Source organism: Ochotona curzoniae, unplaced genomic scaffold (genome assembly GCF_017591425.1).
Source record: "Ochotona curzoniae isolate NIBS_2020 unplaced genomic scaffold, NIBS_Ocur_1.0 scaffold_2587, whole genome shotgun sequence".
NCBI lineage: Eukaryota > Metazoa > Chordata > Mammalia > Lagomorpha > Ochotonidae > Ochotona > Ochotona curzoniae.
The window spans coordinates 2,585,014-2,610,154 of NW_024467096.1; the positions used below are offsets into that span (position 1 = coordinate 2,585,014).

The window sequence follows — 25,141 nt, forward strand, 5'->3', positions numbered from 1 at the left end:
ATTGAACAGTCAAACATCTTGTTGATTTACAAGTGTTTACATTTCTATTGCTTACATTTTTACATATTGTGGTCCTATATAAATGACATAAAATGTATCATCTTGATCCTTTTCTCAGGATGCATTCAGTTGTGCTAAGAGAATTTGTATGGCCTGTCCATTCGAATCTGAAACCTGGTGCCTGTGAAACAGCAAGTCCACCCCTGGCCCCTGCTGCTGGCTGACACCATCCCATTCTCTGCCCGGTCATTTGGACAATTCTAGGTACCTAGGGCAATCATACAGTGTTTCTGATGGAATTGTGTCCCAGCAAGGGAATTTCCCCAAGTTCCCCTACCAGGCCCACATTTTGATCCACTTTGAGTGCTTTTTTGAATGTAGTATAATGCAAGGTTGCAATATTCGTTTTCCCACAGAGGTACAATTTCCCCAATACTTTTCGCCAAGAAGACTATTTTCTATTTTGATCCATTTTTAAAGCAGCATTAAGTATATTTACCTTGTTGGACAACCAGGACCACTCTCCTTCTCCAGAATTCTCCAGCACCCCACAATGGTGCTCTATATCCATTAAACACTAGCTCCCTGCCCATCCTCCCCCTTAGATCCTGGAAGTCACCATTCTACTTTGAGTCTCAACACATTTGTCACAGCCCGTGATCCCTTTTTTCACACTCTACTCTGAAGCTTGCTTTTCCCTCCCTCAACCATTTGTCTTAAAGTTCTTTTAAATTTAGTGCACAAGCAAATTAATGAATTCCTCACAGGCCTGTGGATGCACACTTAAGTTGTTTCTCAAGTAGCGCAGCATGTTCTTAAAAAAATGTTATTGAACTCTAATTTGCATGTTATAAAATTAAGCTTTTTCAAGTGTATGTATCCGTGATTTTTAAGGATAATCACAGAGCTGTAAACCATCATCACCAGCTAATCCAAACATGAGCAGTCACGCTCCCCTCCCCACTCCCTTCTTTTTAAGAAGGACCTGTGGGTTTGCATATGCTGGACACTGCTTGTTCATTGAACCATGTGGAATGTGTCCTGTGTTTGGTTTTCTTTTCTTGGCATGTCATCGTCGTGTTCTGTGTCTATGTTGTGGCATGTATTGGTACTCCAGTCTCTTTTGACCAAATAATAGTCCTTTCTATGTGCATTCCACATTGTCTTTGTCCTTTCTTCAACTGATAGACATTTGGGTTATTCCTCATATAGGGCTGTTACTACTATCTTAAAGGACCATGTTGCACACACGGGGAATTTCAGGAGCACAGACAAGAACTTAACCTTGCCTGGGGAGAATGTGGGAGGGAGGGGATGACTTAAGAAGAATCTTTAGGAGGAGGGTCCCCAGGGAGGAGCAGGTGTTAGCCAGGCCAAGGTGGGAGGGTGGCACTGGCAGAACTGTGCATGTGCTACCTGGAACAAAGGTTTGCAAAGCAGCATGGGGCATTCTGGGTGTTACCAGTCAGCCCCTCTGTGGCAGATGTGCTGTTCACCCACGAGCAGGGGTTAATGCACGATTTTTCAGCTCTTTCTTCTCCTTCCCTATTCAAAGCTGACTTTTCTCTGTCTTATTCCTCTTCTGTTTTGAACTGCAACCTTCTCATTAAATATAACATGTTGAGAGGGGCAGCATCATCCGTGAATGCACATGGTGAGTGTTCACAGCACACAGACCCTTGCACTCTATTTCAGAGGGTACCAGCATCCAACACCCTTTCCAATGACCACTTAACATTTTTCTTTCAGGGGTGCTACCTGCTTTCACCTCATTGTGTACCTTATATAAATAGACTTACACAGGAACAGGTGTTTGCGTAAGAGGAATAAAATGTCTCGTATCAGAGCACCTGGGCACAGATGCCAGTTCTGCTCCAGGTTGCAGCTTCCTGCTTACACATACCCTAAGAGCTAACAGATTCATGTAACTGAATTCCTGCTGCCAATAAGGGAGGACTGGAGTAAGTTCCAAGCTCCTGATTTTGATCTGCAGCTGAAGCTGTTGTAAGCATTTGAGGAGTGAACCAGTAGATGCATTATCTCTTCTCTGTCCACAGGTCTGTTTCAGTTTCTCTCTCCTTCAAATAAAAATGAAAATAAGCCAATGGAAATTCTGCAGAAATGGCACCACACAGAACGCTCTTGTATTTGGCTTCCTTCCTTTGTTACTCGGCACCAGTCCTCATCCTGCAAAAAAGTCCATCAGTTGTTCTGGAATGAACCCAGCAGAGGTGATGGAAGGGGGACTGGCTGTGAGAGCAGAAGGTGGGGTTACAATGCATGAGAAACTGCCAGCCAAGCAGGTACTCCAGCCCCCAGCCCACCGGGCCACGGCTGAGCAATGGCTGGTTCTCCATCGAGGGCAGTAATGGGGGAGAGGCAGCATTTGCCCAGTGCTGTGCTCCTCGTATTTCAGAGAGAGTGAAGCCTGGAATTGTTAAACACTCCCAAAAGGACCATCCATCGCTATTTAACTTGTTTCAATTGCAGAATGGAATGGCCTGTTTTCTTGGCAGTTCTTATTCTTCCCCTCTCAGCGCTGGCCCTCCGAGTCTCCAGTACACAGGCATGTGGCTTCCTTCCTTCCTCCTTTGCCTCTGTCTCACCACTTCTGGCAGTTACGATTCAGCCCTCCCCTTACCAAAGCTAGAAGGATCCTGAAGACTAAAGTCTAACAGATTCACCCACGCTCCATTGTGCAGACTTTTAATGACTGAAGTACGGCGTACAGACGCTAGCCAACACTAAAGTGATTTTAACATAGATTGACAATTCTGTAACCATGACTTTGGTAAGAAATAAGGCACTTTCAGCACCCGAAAGGTTTGCTTGTGTTTTTGCCAGGTTGATTTCTATACTTCTCCCAACGGTTTTTCCTCTATCATTAAAGATGTTAAACTCCATATAAATGGAATCATACAGGGTATACTGCTCTGTGTCTGGCTATTTTTGCACATCACCATGGTTTTCAGATTTATCCATAGTGATGCACACATCAATATTTGGTATTTTATTTTTAAGATCTATTTATTTTTCAACAGGCAGAATGAGTGAGAGAAAGGAGGGGAAAGGAACGAGATGCCTTGCACCTGTTGGTCAGCTCCCTGAATGCCCACAACAGCCAAGACTAGACCAGGCCAAAGCCAGAGCCAGGAACTTGGTTCAGATATTCCACGTGGTGGCAGGAACCCAATTATATGAGTCATCATCTGAAGCCTTTCCAGGCATGTTAGCAGGCTCAGAAGTCTAGTGGTGGGCCCAGCGCAGTAGCCTAGTGGCTAGAGTTCTCACCTTGCATGCGCTGGTATCCCATATGGGTGCTGGTTCATATCCCGGCAAGCCCCACTTCCCATCCAGCTCCCTGCTTGTGGCCTGGGAAAGCAGTCGAGGACGGCCTAAAGCCTTGGGACCCTGCACCTGCGTGGGAGACCAGAAAGAGACTCCTGGCTTCTGGCTTTGGATCAGCTAAGCTCTGGCTATTGCAGCTATTTGGGCAGTGAACCAGCAGACAGAAGATCTTTCTCCCATTTCTCCTTCTCTCTACATCTGACTTTGCAATAAAAATAAATAAATCTTTACCAAAAAAAAAAAAAAATAGTAGTATTCAGCATTAAAATTGTTGCTCTATCATGAGTAGTAGCTTTATCTGCTTTATAATGCCTGCCTAGTCATTTGTTATTTTTGCTGCAAAATGTGTTATCATTTACTTATCAGTCTTGTTCAAGGACAGTTGGTTTTTATCCAGTTTCGGCTACCCTAAAAGATTTTTCTTTCTCTTTTTCTTTTTTAAATTCTGCTACATGGGCATTCAGCGTGGGTATCAATTTGTTTATTTTTTTTTAAAGATTTATTTTTATTATTTTTTCATTGGAAAGGCGGATATACAGAGAGGAGAGGCAGAGAGGAAGATCTTCCGTCCGATGATTCACTCCCCAAGTGAGCGCAACGGGCCGATACTATGCCGATCCGAAGCCAGGAGCCTCTTCCGGGTCTCCCACGCGGGTGCAGGTTCCCAAAGCTTTGGGCCGTCCTCGACTGCTTTCCCAGGCCACAGGCAGGGAGCTGGAAGGGAAGCGGGGCTGCCGGGATTAGAACCGGCGCCCATATGGGATCCCGGGCGTGCAAGGCGAGGACCTTTAACCACTTGCGCCACCGCGCCGGGCCCCTGGGTATCAATTTGTATCCAGGCTGTTCCACTTCTGATTCAGCTCCAGCGGAGGGTGGTACAACTGCTGGAGCCCCTGCAACCACATGGGAGACGTGGAAGAAGCTCCTAACTCCTGGCATTAGCCTTGTCCAGACATGGGCACTGTGGCCATTTGAGGAGTGAATCAGCAAGCAGACAACCTTTCTCTCTCTCTCTCTCTCTGTAATTCTGCCTTTAAAATACATAATAATAAAGAATTGCTAACATGGGCCTGGCACAGTGGCCTAGCCGTTAAAGTCCTTGCCTTGAACATGCCAGGATCTCATATGGGGTATAGTTCTAATCCTGGCAGTTCCACTTCCCATCCAGCTCCCCACTTGTGGCCTGGGAAAGCAGTCGAAGACGGCCCAAAGCCTTGGGATCCTGCACCTGCGGGGATTGGAGGGAGACCTGGAAGTTCCTGGTTCCCGGCCATTGCACTCACTTGGGGAGTGAATCATCAGACAGATCTTCCTCTGTCTCTTCTCCTCTCTGTATATCTGACTTTCCAATAAAAATAAATAAATCCTTTTAAAAAGTTTAAAAAAATAGAATTGCTAACATGATCTACTCTGTGAGGACATTTGGGCTGTATTCAGTTTGGACCACTGTGAACGTTTGCTTAGGCTGCTGTGACAGCTCCACAGAAGAGCAGCTTAGAATTCAGAAGCGCATTCTTTTGCAGTCCTGAAGGTTAGAAGCCCAGATTCAGGGTGTTGACAGGGATGATTTCTCTTGAGCACTCCTCTTGTTGGTTTGCTGATAGCCATCTCTTCCCTGTGTCTGTGGCCTTTCCTGTGTGTACAGGTCCTAATCTCTTTTTATAAGGAGACTGACCAGTTCAAATAAGGGTCCACCTCAACGGCCTCATTTGACCTTAATTGTTTCTTTCAAAACTTATTTATTTGAGAGTTAGATAAATAGAGCTCCCATCTACTGGCTTCCTCCCCAAATGCCCACAATGGTTGGGGCTGGGCCAGTTTGAGTACCATTCTGAGTTCCCACTTGAGTTGCAGGCATCCAACTACTTCAGCCATCACCTGTTAGCTCCCAGGGTCTGTATTAGCAGGAGTCTGAATGCAGGAGCTGGAGTTGGGGACTGAACCCTGCCACTCCGACACAGGATGCAGGCTTGCCAAGCAACCTTGTTACAACCTTGCCAAACATCTGCCCCTTCTCTTATCTCGAGATGGGCTGATTTGGCAGGTACAAGACCCATGGATAGTCCTGCAGATTGCAGGAAATGGTGGGCAAGGTATCCACAGAACTATTGTTCTGAATGGCAGAAGGACAGACAGAAGTGCCCTCCCTGGGGTCAATCACACAGAAGCCAGGGAAGTATGGAGGCAAAGAGAACAGGATGCTGGGAGGTGAAAGGAGCTCCTAGGAGGGGAGGAGGCAGGAAGCGATGGCCTGGGCAATTGCAGCTTGGTGGGTAAAGGTGAAGGAAGGCAGGAGATGGGGTCGAGAGAACTGGGGCACAGGCCACACCAGGCTGCATGTCATGGAGAGATTCGTGATTTCATTGTAAAGGCAACAGGAACCCACTGGAGGGTTTCAGGAGACTGACAATAAGAAGATTGTGGGGGAAGAAACAGCTGAGCTCTTCAAGAGTTGGAGATCCTTGCCTAGGTGAGACGTGTCGATGACAGAGACTCAAGATGGGACAGAAGAGAGACATTCGGGGACAGAAGACACTGACAGGGGCTGGATGGGCTTGTTAGCAAGAGGGGGTGAGTCAGGGTGCTTTTTGATTCCGAGCTTCTTAGCTGCAGATGTGGCAAGGATCTTTGGGTTCTGATCATTAACCCCTTGCTGTGCGCCTCTCCTATTAGATATATGGGCAAAGACCTTCAAACATTTCACAGTGTACAGAATTTAAAGATGATTGTTTGGTGCAAAAGTTTTGAGATGTGGCATGCAAGCGGTTAGCATAAAGTTCACTGAGGAGCAGGCAAGTGGTGGTTAAGCTGCCTGTATCCCCGGATGGGGAGTGCATGGTGGTGTTGCACAGATTAAGCTTTGTCCACACTGTGTGGGGCTGGTTCAGGACCCAGATACTCCCTAAGGTGCCATGGAGCAGGTCATGACGGCTCAAGGGCTTGGGCTCCTGCCAATCACAGGAGAAAAAAAGATGACGTTCCAGCCGCCTGGCTTCATCCGGGCCTAATCTTTACTGCTCTGAGTTGTTTCAATCCTTGGCAATAGGCTGTGTGACCTGGTTCAAATCACTTCATTGTCTGGGCTGCCTCTCGATCCTCAAAGTCCAGAAAAGAAAGCTTACTTTGCTAGTTGACTGAGGTATAATAACTGAAGCATCAGATTGTCCTTACTCTCTGACCTTGCTCTTTCGTCTTCCACTGCTTCCGTTTGCCAGGATCCCGGGACCAAGTCCTTCCCAGACTGGGTCCTGTGGGTTGTCCCAGCCCAGTCTGCTGCTAGAACTACAAGTCCCAGCAAGCACCTGTCCCCGGGCCCCTCTCCCGGCGTGGTGCGCATGCTTTGGCAGACGTGGCACCGGGAACTCGGAGGCGGGGAGCGGCTGGGAAGTGGCCGCGGCGGAGCTAGCGGGCGGGCGCGGGAGCCCGGGTGCAGAGCTGAGCCGGCGGTGGGCAGCGGCGGCGGGGATGGCGCGAGCCGGGCCGGCGTGGCTGCTGCTGCTGCTGGCGACCTGGGTGAGGAGGCTGTGGGGCCAGGGGTCAGGGCCGGGGCTACCACGTGCGCCTCGCGTGCCTCTACGGGCGCTCTTCTCTCGGCTCTCCCCCGGACGTGCGGAGAGCTGCCTAAGGGCACCCGGGCTCGGGTGTGCAAGCCGGGCAGGCGGACACCTGGTGGCCGCGCGGGAGACCAGCGGGGCAGCCCCCGTGCCCTCCTCACCGCGCGCTCTCCTCTCCGGCGCAGGCGGGCACCGGCAGCCGCCTTGGGGACGCTGGACGATCCCTGGCCAGAGTGGGTGCGCCATCGGCACAACTTTGCGGGGGGCACACATAGGGGGCCGCCACAGGCTGGAGCCGGACGCCCCGCCGCCTGGGAGGAGTGCCCTGCCCCAGTCTCGGGAGCTTGCACCTGTGTGAGTGCAGGCTGGGATGGGGGTGCTTGTCACCTGCGCTGCCGAAAACCCTGTTTTCCTCCCGGGCCACCTCGTTCTTGGTTTCGACCCTAGGCGGCTGGGAAGCAGCAGGGCACCACCTGGGCCTGGGCCCCCGCAGGCCAGGCTGGCCCGGTGGACTTGGAGGGTTTGGAGGGCTGGGTGGGGTCATCGCCGCCCGCCCTCGCCGGGGAGTTCTACACCACGCCTGTGAGGCAGGCTCTGGCCCAGTCCGTTTGTATCTGCTAGTGGTGCCGGATCATTTCCTATATCTAGATGACTTAGTTCCCCTCCTTCCTGAAATGGGGCGCATAAAGGCACCCCCTGTCCCGGCGCCAGGTTTTCCCCAGGATCGGGTAAGAAATGGAAGGAGGAAGCCTGCAAACCTGGAGTGGGAGTGGCCTGTGTGTGTGTGTATGTGTTGGGGGATTCCAGGGTAGTCCTGGGACACAGAAGTCAGAAGGGCTGTGGGGTTGGGGTCAGGCCCCTAGGCCCTCCTGGCTCCAGTCCACATCCTTTCCAAAACTTCTGCTCTGGTATGTTTTAGAATTTCCACCTCCAATTTTAATTTTTTTTTTTCCTTTGAAGGTTCAGGGAAATTTCTGCTCTAGGAATCCTCAGTACCCCCAGATTTTTCAGTGCTTTCCATTGGGGTATGAGGAGTTGGCTGGGCCAATGGGAGAAGAGAAAGTGTGCATAGAGATGCTCCCACATCCCCTGTCCTTTGGGGCAAGAATGGATGTGTGGAGGTGAGTGGTGGAGTCGGGAAGCTCCCTGTTTCCCTGCATCCTCCACACTCTCCCGCTCCACCCCTGCCCTGGGAGAGAGCCAGCTGGAGGGGGCAGTGGCTCCCTTGTGTCTGGCCTTGGCGCCAGTGGGTAGGGGCAGGTCTCCAGGTCAGGCAGGATAGTTACAGGGGAGGGGCTGTGTCCTATGCACCCTCCTCCCACGCACCACAGTGGGATTTTGCACTTGGGCAGTTTTTGAGATCCATCCTATCCCCCCTTTGCCTTCTAGCCTGTGAGAACAATGGTTTGGGAATCTCCAGTTTAATGTAGGAGTATTTATTTATCTACCCCAGTGTTTGGCAAGGGGTGAGATTTTGGTTGGGGAGCAGAATACACACTGGAGCTGCCCTCTGGGTACCCTAGATAAGGTCCTGGGAGGTAAGGGTGATACATCGGCCACCCTCCCTCCCCACCCCTCCATGGAAGCTATGCGCTGCTTTGGAGGGAGCGTGGGCTGTGGTCTTCCTGAGGTGGTTGGAAGGGCAGTCAGGAGGCGCGGCAGAGCTAGAGTCCTGAGCAAGCTGTCGACATCTTCCGCCTGCCCTGAGTTGGAGTTTGCTTGGCAGGTGTAGAGGAGGGAGGACCTTGCCAGCGGGACTGTGACGATTGGTGTCTGGGCATCAGGTTGGGTCTCTGTAAATAACATATCATGTGCATCTGATAAGGGTGTTCCTGGGTCCCAGGAAATGGGCTGGATTTCTTCTGTTAATGTTTACTGCTGGGCTGGCCCGAGGGATCTAAAGGCTGAGCGTTCTCCTTTATGCATGGGTTCACCTTACGCTGATTCAGTTATGTCTATGGGCAGCAAAAGGGTGAGCATGGCCAGTAAGGATGTGTCCCCGAGTTTTATTACAGTCCATTGTTATAGCTGTTCTTGTTTAAATATTAATTAATACCTTTTCCTGTGTTTAATTTACAAATTAAACTTTGTCATAAATCTGTGTATTTAGCGAAAAAGAAGGTACATATAATGTTAAGTACTAGTTATGATTCTGGTATCCACTGGGGGTCTTTTTAAAGATAGATAATTATTTATTTTAAAAGGAAAAGCTATAGAAGGTGGGGGAAGGGACAGAGAGAAGGAGAGAGAGAAAGAGATCTTCCATCTACTGACTGGGCCAGGCTGAAGCCAGGAGTCTGGAGCTCTATCTGGGTTTCCTGGGGCTGCAGTTACTCAGGCGGTCCCCCTCTGCTTTCTCAGGCATAGTAACAGGAAGCTGGATTGGAAGTGGAGCAGCCAGGACTCCAGCTGTGGCTGAAATATAGGATGCCTTTGTGGCAGGTGTTGGTTTAGTCTACTGTGCCCCATCACAGCCCCTGCCCCTGCCACTGGGGGGGGCAGGTCTTAGAATAAATTTCCTATAGATATGGGTAGGCGGACTCTGATATAACAAGATCTGCCAAGATGTGTGTGCAGGGAGGAAAACCCACCATACTATTTTACAAAAATTTACAATATTTTATTTTACATTATTTTACAATGGACATGGCTTAAATGCTTAGGAATACAGCATGGTTAGAAATAATGTATAGCCCTGTTCACATTATGGGAAGTGACGTTTGTCTTTGTCATTTAGCCGAGGATAACAAATATCCCGTAGACTGAGTGGTTTATAAATAAGATTTACTTCTCAGTTCTGGAGGATGAAAGTCTAAGATGAAGACGCCAGTCCTGGTGGGAGTCGCCTCCGAGGCTGCAACCTGTCCACTCCACCAGATCGTCACACAGTAGAGGAAGGGCTGGAGAGAGCTCTCTTGGGCCATTTTTACTTTTTAAAGGAAGTATTAGACAAAGAACACTGCCGTCATCTGACTCACTCCCCACATGCCACAGGAACCACAATAGCCACAGTAGCCATGGTGGACCTGGTGCCGGAACTTGAAGCCAAGAACTCAGTTAAGGTCTTACCTAACTGCTGGAACCATGATCATCACTTCCGGGATCTCAGCAGGACTCAGGAGCCAGAGCTGGAGCTCCACCCCAGGCCCTGCAGCCTGAAACTCAAGCATGTTACCTGTGTGTCCCCACCTGCGTGCCCTTTGGGTCAAGGGCTCTGACCCAGTTCATGGGTGCTCCACCCTCCTGACTTAATTACCTCCCGGGGGTCCCATTAAGGCTTAGGATTTAAACCTAGGACATTTGGGGAGACACAAATACTCAGTCCATTGCATTGTTTGTAAAAAGTATTTGTTTGCAAGACTGTAGTGGTTGTCATTCAGATGTTTTATGGTGTTTATGAAGAATGTAAGAATGAGGAAGAGACTACTCAAGAATGATGGGGAAAAGCAGAACATAAAGTCATAATCCCAGGGTGGAGAAAGTTATGGGCAGTGCATCAAAATGTTGACAGTGAGTCTTAAAGTGGATATTCTTAGGAAAAACAAACTGTCCTTACTCTTGTCATAGCACAAGAAGGCTGTAAGCTCCCAAGTGTGAGGTTTTCCTATCCCCAGCAAGCAAGCCCTTAGGCAGTGGACACCAGCTCTGGCCCTGTGATTCCATTCAGTTCCTACACGGTTTGCCTGCAGCTAGGCAGATCCATAGGATGGGGACTTCATCCTCCTCCTCATTGCTCCCTGTCCCCAACCCTCATCCCCTTAGGTTACTCCACCTGCACTCCTGGCCAGCTGGCTGCAAGGTAGATTACCACAACTGGTTCCTCTGGTTCTGTGGGTCACCCAGATCCAGGACAACATGAGGATGTGCAAGTTGATTATAAAGGACATTACCAAGGCTTCAGGGCAAGAGATGTGCAGGGACAGGTATGTGGGAGAGTGGGGCCAGAGCTCCCATGCTATCTTGCAGGTGTACTACCCTCCAAGAACCTGTATGGGTTCTCTCCAAACATGGCCCTTGGGATTTTTTGTGGGGATTTCGTGGCAGAGGCCTAATTGGCTGGGGATACCCAGTGAGGATTGTCAATTCAGATTTGCCTCTCTTTTAAAGAGATTTGTTTGCTTATTTATTTGAAAGTCATAGAACCAAGAGCTTCTTTCAGGTCTCCCCCTGTGGATGACAAGAGTCTAAACATACTTGGAACAACTTTTGCTGCCTTCCCAGGCACAATAATAGGGAATCGGATTGGAAGTGCAGTAGCCAGGACTTGAACCAGCACTCTTGTGGGATCCTGGCATTGCAAATGGTAGCTTTACTCACTATGTCACTGCATCAGCCCCTGTTCAGATTTTCTGTGCAGTCTGGGCAGTGTGTTTTCCCCTGAGTGTAGAGCAGGGCCCCTCTGAAATGCAGGTCTCATCAACTGCTGTCAGTCCAAGGAGGCTAGGGAACCCAGGGGGACAACTAGAATTTCTGAGCTCTACTGTGGAGGGTGAGACATTCTACTTTCTGTGACTGCCTTGAGGAGTAGGCGGTGAGCCAGGAACCTGGACACAAAGCAAAACAACCATCATAATGTCACACAGAGCTGTGCAAGACCTCTGCACACTTTGCCTAATGCTTTCCTGCATTTTTCAAAGTTTTGCCGTAAGTACAAAGTTGCCATACAGATTTACCATGCTACGTTAGTTTTGTAGCCCCAGCAGTTAATAACAACTTTTGAAAGATTGCTATGGGGACCCTCAGCTTCCAGAAGAATTCTGGAGTGGAGACAATCCTAGTTGACACCTGGGACTAGGTAGTCCCAGCAGCGTCCAGGCTAGGGGTTCTGCCCTTGATCCCTGCCGCCCAGCACCCTTTCCTCCCTACAGCTGACCCTTCCCTAGGACTGTCCATGCTGATATTGTACACTGCCATTCAATCTGTAGACTGAGAAATATCTAACCCAGAGAGCACTGAAGATGTGTCCCAGCTTAGGGTCCTTAGAACTCCAGCCAAGAGCTGGAGTCAGGCCCGGTGGAGTTTGTCCAGTGGCAACCTTCCTATTTTCAAGTTAAACACATGTCCGCTTTTCTGATAAGGTGTTCAGCACCACCAAGGTGACGTATGTGAGGAGCAGCTTCTGGTATCGTTTTGAAAAATGAGATTTGGGGTCTAGCGTGATAGCTTAGTGCCCCAAATACTTGCCTTGCATGCACCAGGATCCTATATAGGCACAGTTTGAGTCCCAGCTATTCCACTTCCCATCCAGCTCCTTGCTTGTGGCCTGGCAAAGCAGTTGAGGATGGCCCAAAGCCTTAGGATCCTGCACCCATGTGGGAGACCCAGAGGAAGCTCCTGGTTCCTGGCTTCAGATCAGCTCAACTTCGGCTATTGCGGCCACATGGGGAATGAACCAGCAGACAAAAGATTTTTCTCTCTGTCCTTTTCTCTGTACATCTGACTTTTCAATAAAAATAAATCGTAAAAAAAAAGTTGGCATTTCATGGAGGAGGCACATTGGGATTTCTTTTTATTTTTGTTATAGGGGAGGATTTCATTTTCACAAGTCCTTTCTTAATAAATTTCTTTTAAAATATATCTGTGATACATTTTGTTGTATGTTTCAACAAGATTTATTTATTTGAAAGGATTATATAGAGAGGGAGGAATAGAAAGCGAGAGATCTCCCATCTGTTAATTCACTTCCCAGATGGCTTCAGTGGCTGGGGCGAGACCTGTCCAAAGCCAGGTTTCCCACATAGGTGACAGAGGCCTGAGTACTTGGGCCATCCTCTGCTGCTTTTCCCAGGCCATTAACAGAGCTGGATCGGAAGCTGAACAGCCAGGACAAGAAACCAGCATCCCTATGGGATGCTAGCGTCAGGCAGAGTCTGACAGATTATGCCATGGCACTGGTCCATAATCTATTTAAACTAGTCTATTCTGCTAGTCTGAGGTTCCCCGCCCTTGCCAGCCTGCAGCTGGCATTGTGGGAGTAATGGGTACAGGAGGTGGCTGTTTGCCTACGATCTCTCCTGCAGAGCTTTTAAGGTACTCTCCTCAGGCTTCTTGACTTCTCTGGGCCCATTATATATTTAATAGGCTTTTGTGGGCTGGCCTGGGGACCTAATTGCCATTTATAATGCTGTTTGGAGCTGAAAGTGCACTTTTCCTACAGAAATAAACACATTATGGAGGAAGTCTTCAAACAAGCCCATTGCATGAGGCAGGGCTGTGGCTCAGTGCCACACACACACAAATGGCTGGCTTGGTCTGGGGGTTGAGGAACTGTAGACCTGGGCCAGGACTAGGCCTTGGGGCACTGGGCAGCCAGAGAGGGCTCCAAGAAGGAGCAAGAGTGTACTGGGCTCCCACAATGGGGGCAGCCTGAGCAGATTGTGACAACAGGGGGACCCTGGTGTCCTGTCACCTTCCCAGGCCCTGACCCACAGTCTGGCAAGTTGTGGGCTGCAGTCCGAGTTTGGCTGAAGGAAAAAGTGTTGCAGGTTGGGAGGAGTGATAGGCCAGGCTGCTGGAAGGATGCGAGCCTAGGCTTCTGGGAAGTGGACTGGATGAGTGCGTCCCCGCTTGTCCCCTTGCTTCCATGGGTCCAGGAGAGATAGGCCAAAAGCTGCCCCACGCAGGGTTGCTGCTGGAGGGTTGCTGCTGGGTCAATGTCCCCAGCGTTTTATCCTCCTGCTTTCCTCTTGGTTAGCTGCAAGATAAAGTCATGTGAGAATTATCAGAAGGGTTGAGGGCTCTTAGGCTGTTTACTCAGTGGGCTGTGTAGGCCACACACAGCCAGGCCTCAGTTTGCATCTCAGGCAGTTGAAAGCACTTGGTTTAGCACAGGAAACTCTAGCTGGGGCTCCTCCAGGTGGACACACCCCAGCACACACTCACTCTCTGCATTGCTGTTAAATGAGAGGTGCTGGATGAGGGTGGATCCGTGGCAGGCTGGAGGGTTCTTGTGCTGCTGGAACCTTTGTGTCCCAGGCCCTTGGGCTGAGCTTTTCGTGCCTTCCTTGTTCTCACTGTGCCTGGGGTAGTGAACCAAGGAGCCAGGGATTTAGGTGCCCGGATTAAAGGGGTCTGTCTCTCCTTCCTCTGTAAGTAGCTCCTCTCTCTGAGAACAGAGCCATACTAGTTCCTGGGGCGTGTTGCCCCAGCTTTGCGCTTCTGTTTCTGGAGATCTCTGGGTAGCTGTGGCAGGATTTCCAGGCTGGCTGAGTGACCACAGGCCAGCAATGATTTCATGGGGTAGGGATAGAGCTCAAGGCCTTGTCCATGACCTAGAAGTCAAGTGGTTTATTTGTCCTCCTGGCATTCTTGAGCTCAGTGGGAGAGGGAAGGGACAACAGTGCCTACCCATTGTGGGCCGCCCCGCTGCCTATCACAATGGCTGGTGCCATGGGCTGAGGATAAACAGTGATATACCTAGTCCCTTGGCAGGGGGTCTCTGTGCTTCCTTGTTAACTTGGTGAGGTAAGCAGGGCAGAGTGTTACCCAATCACCCTTTAGATGGGACATGGGAGTAAGGGATGGCCCAGGACTCCACAGTGGCCTGCTTGGAGACCACTCATTCTCTTGGAGTATCGCTGCAGCTGCTTTTCCACTCCCTGGTGGCTCTGGCCAGGCTGTTGTCCCTGGAACTCCAGTGTGCTATTCCCTCTGACCACCCAGCTACCATGGGATGTCTTCCATACTCTGTCATCACCTCCCAATGATCGCCTTTGCCATCTTGAAGGGGAGTGGGGGTGGGGACTTCAGGCATTCAGTGCTGGGTTGCAACCATCTTTGTATCCTTCCCCTGCCCCCCCAAGTCATTCCTAGGCCTTTGATTCCAAGCCTGAAGTGGGGCACAGGTAGGGTGTCCCATTGCAGAGGATCCTGCAGTTCCTGCAGCAGCTTGGCATCAGCAGGTTTCTGGCATCAGACTGTCAGTTCTTGCTGGGAGCTGTGAGTAAGGCCCCAGGTTGGAGCCATCAGCTGGGCTCAGCATAAAGGGGCCCAGCATCTGAGCCTGGTTGGGGAGCTCTGTTATTGTGCTGAGAAGAACAACTGTGGAGGAACAAGTAGATGTATTCTTGCTGCTGGGCCTGTGCCTGGTAAGGGTTTTGGGCTTGTCCTGCCATGCCAGGGACTGCTTGTGTGTGCTCTGGTTCTCACACATTCATTCACTCAACAGGTACTTTACTCTCCCCCAAAAAAGCCATTTGTTTGAGAGCCTTTTATGAGTCAGGTCCCACGCTAAGCCATTGTAGTATGAAGGGGAATAAGATGGTCACCATCCTTTTCTCTGTGGCCTGGGCAAGAACCGCTTTTAAAGAGCCAATGAGCTCTTTAGTTCAGCTGGTAAGAGAATGCGTCCCACGGATCTCTAACATTAAGTTAGTAAAGTCTGTCCAAGAGCCTACTCTTGCTTAGGGTGACTTTTTTTTCTTAAGATTTATTTCTTTTTTATTTGAAAGGCAGATTTATAGAGAAGGAGAGAGAGAATCATCCATCTGCTGGTTCACTCCCAAATGGTTGCAGTGGCTGGCTGGAGCTGAGACAACCTGAAGCCAATCTGAAGCCAGGAACCAGGAGGTCCTTCCAGGTCTCTCACGTGGGTACAGGCGCCCAAGGACTTGGGCCATTCTCTGCTGCTTTCCCAGGCCCATAAGCAGAGAGCTAGATTGGAAGTGGATCAGCCGGGACATGAACTGATGCCCATATGGGATGTTGGTGCTTGTAGATGAAGGATTAGCCTCTTGAGTCACTGTGCCATCCCTGTTTAGGATTTTTTTTTTAATTGTTTGAAGGCAGAGAGACAGAGACCAAGAGAGAGTCCCCATCTGCTGGCCCTCTCCCCACATGCCCTCAGTGACTGAGGTTAGACCTAACCAAAGCTGGGGGCCTGGAGCTTAACTTAGGTCTCCCAGGTAGATGCACTGTCACTGCTGCTACCTCCCAGCATAGCTGGAATCATGAGCCAAGACAGCTGTTGCACACAGGCAGCTAGGTGGGGGCAGCAGTGTCCCAAGCAGCTGCTCATTGACCAGGTTAAATATCTGCCCCCAGAGCACAGTGTATAGAATTACAAAGGGACCCATTTGGAAACAAAAATGGAAATGCAGTTACTCACTCAACTGTTCTGACACCATGAATGTACCAGGTAAGATCTTGGCTGGTTCCATGCCTTCTGGGGCGATAGGTAGCTGTGAGCACACCTGCCGCACAGGGGAAGCCATTTCCATGGGGACAGAGCTGCAGCTCCTGTTGTTTCCTGCCTGCCTTCCCCAGTGTGGATGATGTGTCCACCTTCGTGAGAAAAGAAAGGCCAGATTCCAGTGGCTGTGAAGATAGAGTTTGTTTCCCTCCATCCCAGTTCATGGAACCTCATGTGCAGATACATTATCCAGAAGCTTGGAAATCAAAGATGATTCTGTGACTTTTGCAGGGCCCACCCACAGGGAGGCAACTCTGTGTGGGTGTCTTGGGGACCCATATGCTGGACTGTTGCGTGGGGGACATGGATCCAAGTCGTGAAGGAATAAGACACCAGTGAGCTTTACCTTGCAATGTTGACCAGTTTGGCATCCTGTGGTCTCTGGATATCTTACTGACCAAGTGTATGTTGCTTTCTTACATTTTTTAAAGGCAGTGCTTTTAGAAAGACTTATTGATTTATTTGAGTTAGAGAGAGAGAGAGAGAGAGAGATGAGAGACAGGAGGGAGGTATTTCATCCACTAGTTTATTGACCAAATGGCCACAGCACCCAGGGATGGGCCAGCTGTCAGAAGCCAGGAGCTTCACCTGGGTTTCCCTGTGTTGGTGCACTTGGGCCATCTTCTACTACTTTTCACAGGCACATTAGCAGGGAGCTGGATCTGGACATGGATCAGCTGGGACAAGAACTGGTGCCATATGGGATGCTGACTTTTCAGACAGAGGCTTTACGTGCTGTACCACCATGCCAGCCCCCACAATATTTTTTAGAACTTTTTTTTTGTCTTTATCCTCTTAGACCTGGCTTTGTCATTTCAGTGGGGTCCTAATTCATGAGTTGGGAGAAAACTGGACCACTGCTCAACGTCTGTACGAGAGAATTGGGTTTTTAACCACTGAACATCACACTTGGCCTCAGTTTAGAATCTGCTGAGTAGGCAAGGCACCATCAAGCAGCCTGGGCCAGAGATGTTGCTTAGGGGGTGCTGCTCAGGTCAGAGACTGAGACCATTTGGTGAGAATATAGGGTGGACAGATAGAGAAGGGCGCAGGGGGCTTTGAGGATGGCCAGCATTTGGAGGACAGAGGAGCAGAGTTGAGGAAAAAGACAGGAGGGTTACAGTGGCAGTGGAGAGACCAAGAGTGTTGTGTCCAAGTGCAGGGGCTGAGCAAAATAAGAACAAGAGGTGTCTACAGGGTCACCTCCAGGGGAATCCTGGCTCATCTCCTACCCGGAGCCCTTTTGGTAGTGGTCGGGTGGGTGGCAGATTTTGGAGGAAGTGTGGATGGGAGTGGAGATGGACAGTCAACAGGTATGAATGGAGAGGGGGCAACTTGTGTTCCAGGGAGAGGGCTTGGCCAGCCTGACTCTGGATCAAAACCTTTTTTTTCCGGGGATTTGTGTGGAGATGGTTCCCTGGGCTTACCAGGGCCACAGGGTGATTTTCTTCTTGATTGAGGCCCTTGATTGTAGTCCTTGGGGCTGTGTCCAACCACCAAGGGTGTGTGTGAACAGCTTTAATTTGGTATGCTGGGGAGTGATTTGGCAGCCAGAGCACCTGCTGGGTTGGAATCACAACTCCCTAACTTGCTTGTGGCACAGGGTGCGGCTCAAGGCCTGAGTATTTGCTGCTTTTGCTAACTTGGAGGGCATTTGAGGAGTGGTGGGCCTGCAGGTACCAGAGGGAACTTGGGTTGGGTTGTCACTGCTGCTCAGCCATCAGACCTCAAGGGCAAGCATACCTACTGGCCCCATGGGGCCGCACTCCTAGGCAGCTCCAGGGAGTGGAAAGGGCGAGGGCTACCTCTATCAGTGTGTGAAGATTGGGATGTCAGCTGTGCTCACAGACTCCTTCTGTCTCAATTGGTCCATCTCTAGAGTGGGGATAACACAGAGTGTCATGCAGAGGCAGCTCCTGCCAGCAAAATTGTACATTGTGCAACATAGCCTTTACAAAGACACAGGATTCCAACAGGTGTAAGTGTTCCACTCAGTGCTTTGTGTTGCTGTGTGCGGTCCTTGCTGACAGTTCCTACTGAATGTCCTTTGTAAAGATTCTGCGATAACTCTGTATGTTGGTTTTGTAATTCAGCTCTTGGTTTGAGACCTGCAAGGTTGAAAATGTGGGTTTGGATTCTCTGCGTCCAGGGATGGGAGGAGATGGCGTGTGTAAAAGCCTGGACAGACCCCAGGGGCATAAGCACTTAAGAGATTCCTCTCATGTCAATGACCAGAAGCCTGGGGCTGACAGAGTTGGGTTTCTGGAGTGGGAATTCACCTGCTCCCCCTCCCTTCCTCCCTCCTTCGCTGCTGATCAATTCAGTGTTCCCTCTGCCCGTTCTTCCTCGTTAACACATCTGCCACACCAGGCTGGCAGCTGCCCAAAGCTCTCTTGGCTCCAGAAGAGGTTTTCCAAAACATTAAAAGCTTTAGGGACTTAGTCCTGGCTAAATGCACTGCTGGTGCAGTTTCAGGATAAGAAAACCTGTTTTTATAAGCACCGGCTCAGTTGTCCTGCCCCTGAACTGTTGCAGTTGACAGCTACACTTGTGGGGGGATGGGGTAGCCCGGGAGACAACAGGTGTACTATGTAGTTGTGCCTTCAGAAAGGGAGAAAAATACAGGTTAGGTGTTCCTTATCTGAAAGGGTTGGGAGCAGAAGTATTTGGGACTCTGCAGTCTGTCACAATGAGATGTCTCAGGGATGGAACCCAAGCCAAGCAAGAAGCTGACGTACGTTTCATGTCCACCTTCTACACAAGCCTGAAAGGCGTATCATGCAATGTTTTAGTGCGTCTTGTTCTGACTGTGACCTGCCAAGTGATGTTACCTGTGGAAATTGCCACCATGATGTCATGTCAATGTTCAAAATGTTTAGGAAGGTTTGGGGCTTGAGGCATTCATATTGGAGATGCTCAGTCTGTATAAGAAACGCAGCTGGCTTGTGCGTGCCGGGACAAGCTGTAAGCTCTGCGTGGCTCTAGGGGTCTATTTCCTTTACGTTCTGCCTCGGGCCCTGGAGTCGGTCAGATTTAGGTTTGAATCAGAGTCCTCTTAACTCCATGTGTCACCTTGAGCAAGTTTTTTTCTTCTTTTTTAAAAAATATGTATTTATTTGACGAAAGAGAGAACCTTCCATCCACTTTGCAAACTCCTGTTACAGCAAGCACTGGGCCAGGATGAAGCCAGGAGCCTGGAACTTCATTTGGACCATTATCTGCTGCCTTCCCAGGTGCATTAGCAGGAAGCTGGCTCTGAAAGAGGAGCATCTGGCACTTGAACCAACACTTGGATATGGGCTGCCGAATGCAAGCCGTGGCTTAACCATAAATGAGCTGTAAAGCCTTTTCCTTGTCAGGCACTTTTCCACTTCCCCCTCTTCATTAGTATGTTTAGCTCCCTCAACTACTCTTAGCCAAGGATTCCACATTCCAGTATCAAGCTTCCGCTCCATCCAACACACAGTGTCACCATTGAGGAACTCAACATTCTTTTTTTGTTGTTGAAATTTATTGATTTGGAAAGCAGAGCGTGTGTGTGTGTGTGTGTGTGTGTGAGAGAGAGAGAGAGAGAGACAGAGAGAGAAAGAGAGAGAGTGAGAGAGAAAGAGATCTTGTAACAGCTGATTTACTTCCTGAATGGGTCCAACTGCTAGGTCTTGGCCAAGCCAAAGCCAAGAGCCAGGAAATCCACCCTGGTCTCCCACATGGGTCGGGATCCAAGCACTTGGGACGGTCTGCTGCTTTCCCAGGTGCGTTAGCGGGAAAGCTGAATTGGAAGCAGAGCAGCCCAGACTTGAACCAGTGTCTGATGTGGTTGCTGGTGTGACAAGTCGTGGCAGCAGTGCCTATCAGTGCGCCACAACATTGGGTCCAACTCACTGGTTTTCATTTCAAAGGCTGCTGGGTGGACGTTTGAAGAATGGGAAGCTTATGCTGGTGGTAAATTTCAGAAGCTTGATCTGTGATGAGCCTTCACTCCTGGTGATGAGTGGTGTTTAGCCATGGTGCTTGGTGACAGATGCTTAAATTTTACTCTTTGAAGGGTGCATAAATGACCCATTTTTGAAAATGAATGTTCTTTTTTTTTAGTCTCCTTGGGCCTGTTTTACAGGTGTTTGCTAGGTATGTGTTGAATACAAAGTGTTTCCTAGATCTTACCTAAGAGTCCAGGGGGAAGTAAAGAGGGGCAGGAAAGCATGATGTTGCCGTGGGCCTGTGCACAGGTATCTGAAGGCCTGGGGGACTGGATGGGGGCGTAATCCTTCTGGGTGTTTCTTTGTGGAGGCAAGTTTTGTTCTGTTTTGTTTTCCTTTCATGGGCGGTGACATCAGACTCTCAGAAGAGATAGATAGGTACAGGGGTATGAAGGTCACCTTCCCACATCCTCTGTCCCGAGGACATAACCCTGAGTCTGTCACTGTGGCCACACTCTTCTGTAAGATGGAAATCCCGTGTGGCTTGGCCTGCCAAGCACTTCTGGGTTTGCCAGCACACAAGGGAATTCTGAGCAGTCACAGCTCAAGAATGCAGTTCAGGAAGAGCTGGGATCCAGAACCCATCAAGACTCGCTCCCTGCATGGAACAGCCTTATCTAGCCACCTCTCTTTAGAACCAGGCCATGGCTTTCGCTTCCTGTGCCCTGGATGTTTCTGAAGAATTTCCGACGGCGTAACTCTTAATGACATTTCCACTGGGTGCGTTTGGCCAGGAGACGCAGCTGTTGCTTTGAGGGTTCAGCCTGGTGGCGGTAAAGGAGTTTCCACTGTCACCTTGTGTCTTGTATCTGGTGAGGAAGTATTTTGAGACTGTTAACTTGTTTCCACAATGATAGTCAAAAATGGTGGTCATGTCTTCTTCTAAATGCTTAAATTGGATATGCTGATTATGGTGAGTTAGAAAAGAAAGGGGAAGACAAACCACCTGTCTCAGTTCTTCTACTACTTTTCTGTGTGTGATTTTGTTGATAGTGTGGTCCTAGCATGTATATTTGCAATTCCCTTCTTTATAATGCTACTTTGAAACATAAAACATTTGGGGCTGGTGCAGTGGCATAGCAAATCAGTTTGTGCCCTAGCTGTTCCAGTTCAAATCCAGCTCCCTGCTGGACTGAAGTGGATGAAAGACCTCTGTCTCTGTCTCTTCTTCTCTTGTAATTCTGCCTTTCCAATAAGAATAAGTAAAATTTTTAAATATTTGTTTATTTTTATTGAAAAGGCAGATTTATAGAGAGAAGACACAGAAAAAAAGATCTTCTGTCTACTGGTTCATTCCCCAAGTGACCACAACTGCTGTAGCTGAGCCAATCTGAAGCCAGGAGCCAAGAGCTTCTTCCAGGTCTCCCAGGCAGGTGCAAGGTCCCAAGGCTTTGGGTCATCCTCTGCTGCTTTCCCAGGCCAGAAGCAGAAAGCTGGATGCGAAGTGGAGCAGCTGGGACATGAACCAGCATGCATATGGGATCCTACCAGTTGCAAGGCCAGAATTTAGCCACTGACCCATTGTGTCAGGTCCAAGAATAAATAAATCTTTAATAATAATTTAAAAAGTCATCAACACTGTTGTGTTCTGCAGTCCCTATAGTCTGTTCCCTAGTCCCCTGTGTGTAACCGTTCCCCAGCTGCTGACACTTCATTTGTTTGTAGGTTGGACTGCACGAGCTGCTCATGTCACAACCTCTGCTCATTTCCACAGGACAGATTCCCAGAGGTGGAATTGCCAAACTGGAGAGCATAAATACTTGGAAAACGGATCTTATCAAGGATGACAAATTATGCCAAATAGCTTTCTGGAAAAAAAATTGTACTGGCTCAGGTTTTTGCCAGCTGCATGTGACAATTGGGCTCTATATTTTAAGAGATTTACTAATGGTATTTATCAACCTTTCTTTTTTTTCACTTTAAACTGTGGCCCACCAGTAAGGATTTGTGCTGAGATTAATTTCCTCTGTGTGGGGTTGTGAAAGTGTAGGTATTTATTTCCAACAATAAATTATGGTCTATCTAACACAGCCAATTACTCTTCCCAAGTAGTCCCACTCCACTGCCCACTCAATGTGGGTTGAGCTCTCGGAGTCAAACTCTGAGGTAGTCATGCCTACGGCAGGTGCTGAAGGTTTGTGGTCACAGCACCCAGGGGTTTATGGTCACAGATGAGGAATTGGGAGGTTTCGCCTCAAGAACCCCAAGGGTGTAGGGTTATAGCTGCCACTTTCAGGGTGGGACAGGCTGGTAGGCAGGTATGCAAAGGATGGCGTTTAGGCTTTGTAATGGTCAAAGCTGTCCCTGGGTGAAATGATCTGAATGATCTGGTTGGTGGGAGGCCAGAGGCCCCTACAGCCTCCTGGTCCAGCGGTGCCAAGCAGTATCAAGAGATTGTGAACGGGGGAGGGCTACCTGGAGGTGGGAGCTAACACATGAGGAATGCCAAAGGGATTGCTGAATCCTGGTGCCAAGCAGCCCTGGTGGGATCTGAGGACAGCAGGGCATGTCCGACCTCTTCATGATCTGCCCTGGGCCTTACTGTAAAAGGGCTGAGCTGGGCAATTGCAGAACTGCACCTCCCCCCCGGCCACCCCTCCAGCTGACCGTGTGTGGGTGGCTGTCACCCAGGGAGCCAGCTCCCTGCTAAGAACAGGCCCAGTGAAGGCTTGGTGATCGGGAGGCCCATGGGCTGAATGGAACACCCAGCCCATCTTCTCTGTCTCCATCCATAGAAGCAGTTTATCCAAGGGACAGTGAAAGAGGGTGCATTCTGCAATAGCCCAACTGGAACAGATGTTACTATTTCTAGTTAAAGCTTTTGTTCTAGTAGGGACCCCAGGTGTGTGCCAGTACCCTAAAAAGATGATTGCACTGGTGCAGATGTTTGGAGAGGAGTATTCAAGGCAAGGCTGATGTCAGGACAAGGGTGTCTTTTGTCCTGGTCATTTCACATCTTAAGTGCTCCGTGCTCATTGTCTCAGCGTGGCTGCTGAAGCTCCAGTCGTTTTGTCCAAATTTCAGCTGTAGAGAAGGCATGGGAGAGGACCAAGAAGACTTATAGCCTGAGTCTGTCATGTTCCTAGAAGGTGCCACTTTGTACTTTACATTCTAGGGCCTGGAATTTGGCCACAGCCCTTCTAGCTGCATGTGAGACTTAGAGCCAAGGCTTTCCTTGTGGTGGCCACACTCCCAGAGAGGCTGAGCAGTTTCTGAAGTTGTTGAAAATAGTTGTGGCAAAAGTCACAACTGGGAATGGAGCTTAGAAATCCCTTTCAGCCTGCCCATTATACAGAGCAGGAAACTGAGGGTCCCAGTGAGCAAGACAACCTATCAAGGCCACACACGAAGCCAGGAACCACCCAAAGGAGTGCAACCTCAGGGCTTCTAACTTGGGGGACAGTACCCTTGCCGTTCTCATCCAGAGTTCTCTGACCTTGACTTCAGGCCCTTATCTATTTTTAATCTCTCCCCCTCAACCCTGTTGCCACTCCCTTTCCCACCAGCTTCTGAAGCGTCTAGACTTTGAGATTCTGACATTTCAAAACTATTTTGAGCAAAATGTGGGTTACACTAAATTAAACCTTCCTCTTCGCACCTCCCAGCACATAAGATGGGTAGGTATCTTTGGCCAGGTGACAGCAAGAATAAAAGGTCCCATGCCATCACCCCCACCCCACCCATTTCTCCTAAAAAGCTCAAGTCCTGCCCCGAGCCCTCCTCCCTAAGCAAGCACTTTTGTGTAATAGAGGTTCCCTGCTTCCCAGCCTGCAGGGGACACTGAATCTTTGCTGACAGCAGGGGAAAGTGAGGGTGCTGGCACATGCCCGTGGAGACAGGAGCCTTTTTTTTTTTAAGCCGAAGGCGCCATGTGGCAAGACTGTTCTCTCTGCCAATCTTCCAGCATGGTACCTTCCTTCTCTGTAGTCTGGTGGTGATGGAGGAGGTGGGTGGGGGGCTGTGGCCCAGAGAAGACAAGGCACTTGGGGTACACCATGTGGGCAGCGGGGCGGGAAGGAAACCCCCACTTATGCGCATGATATGGGCAGGTGTTGGGTAGGGAGAGGACTGCTATGTTTAAGGTCTTAATATTCCCTCCCTGGCCTGGGAAGTTGGCTAGACCCCAGCAGCCTCTAGGCTTGCAGGAAACAGAGGGGGAAGTGTCAGACCCTACTGGGCCGCTTCTTGCTGGGGGGCCCTCCGGGAGGCCTTACTGATCCTAACTGAGAAAGAAGGGATCATCTTCTGCCTGGATTGGCCCTGCTTTTGCAGCTGCCCGGGAGCATCTGGGGATGGAGGAGGAGAAACCTCCTGCTCCAGCCAGGAAGCCAGGGACCTGAGTTCTAGTCCTGGCTCTGCAGTGTATTTGCCATGTGATCTTAATAAGCAGTGGAACCTCTCTTGAGCCCCTTCTCCTCTCCTATAGGATGATGCCCAAACCTGCACTGGGTCACTATGGTAGTAAGGGAGGTCTTGAGTTTGAACCCTGGCCAGTAGGTGTGTTCTTGGTGTACCACATGACTTCATGGGCTGGGTCATCATGCAGCTGTGGGGGTTGAGGGTAGGGAGTGGCTGTTCTGAGGCTGCCTGTGAATACGTGTCTGCTCCTTCCTGCTGTTTGGCATGATTGCAGGCAGGGCCCCAGAGAGGAAGAGGTGGCCCCCATCTGACTGTTGTCCCTGTGTTCTAATAAAGATCATTAGCAATTGCTGTGTGCTCAGCATTAGCTTCAGGTCTTTGTGTCCTTTCCAGCCCTCCTGGAGCCTGTACCAGCCCCACACAGCACACACCAGGACTGTCCTCTTCCCCTCCCACATGTGACTCTGAGAACATCCCAGTGTGTTTGGTAGCACCCGGACACCTGGGTCACCCCACCCCTCCTGCTCCCCGTCTGTCAGACTCCAAAGGCGGTGCTCATTCTGCGATATGTGGGAAACTGCAGGGAGCCAGAGGCATGCTGCGCTAAGGTGGGCAGATACCTGTTGCACAAGCCTTGCATGGAGCTGGAAGATGAGTGAAGAACACAGTCTCCCATGTCCACTGCCACAGCCATGGTGCATGCTGGGTTGAGG

The 25,141-nt window shown here is 49.8% G+C and overlaps 1 protein-coding gene across 1 annotated transcript in view; it reads left to right on the forward strand.

Annotated features, from left to right (window-relative positions):
• Positions 1 to 6,764: 6,764 nt before the first annotated feature.
• The window catches only part of PDIA5 (protein disulfide isomerase family A member 5), an 80,228-nt gene continuing 61,851 nt past the window's right edge, over positions 6,765 to 25,141 (forward strand). Inside the window, exon 1 of the mRNA XM_041002903.1 lies at positions 6,765 to 6,861. Within this exon, the coding sequence (XP_040858837.1) occupies positions 6,814 to 6,861 (48 nt within the window). The 5' untranslated portion in view covers positions 6,765 to 6,813. The remainder of the gene's footprint in view (positions 6,862 to 25,141) is intronic.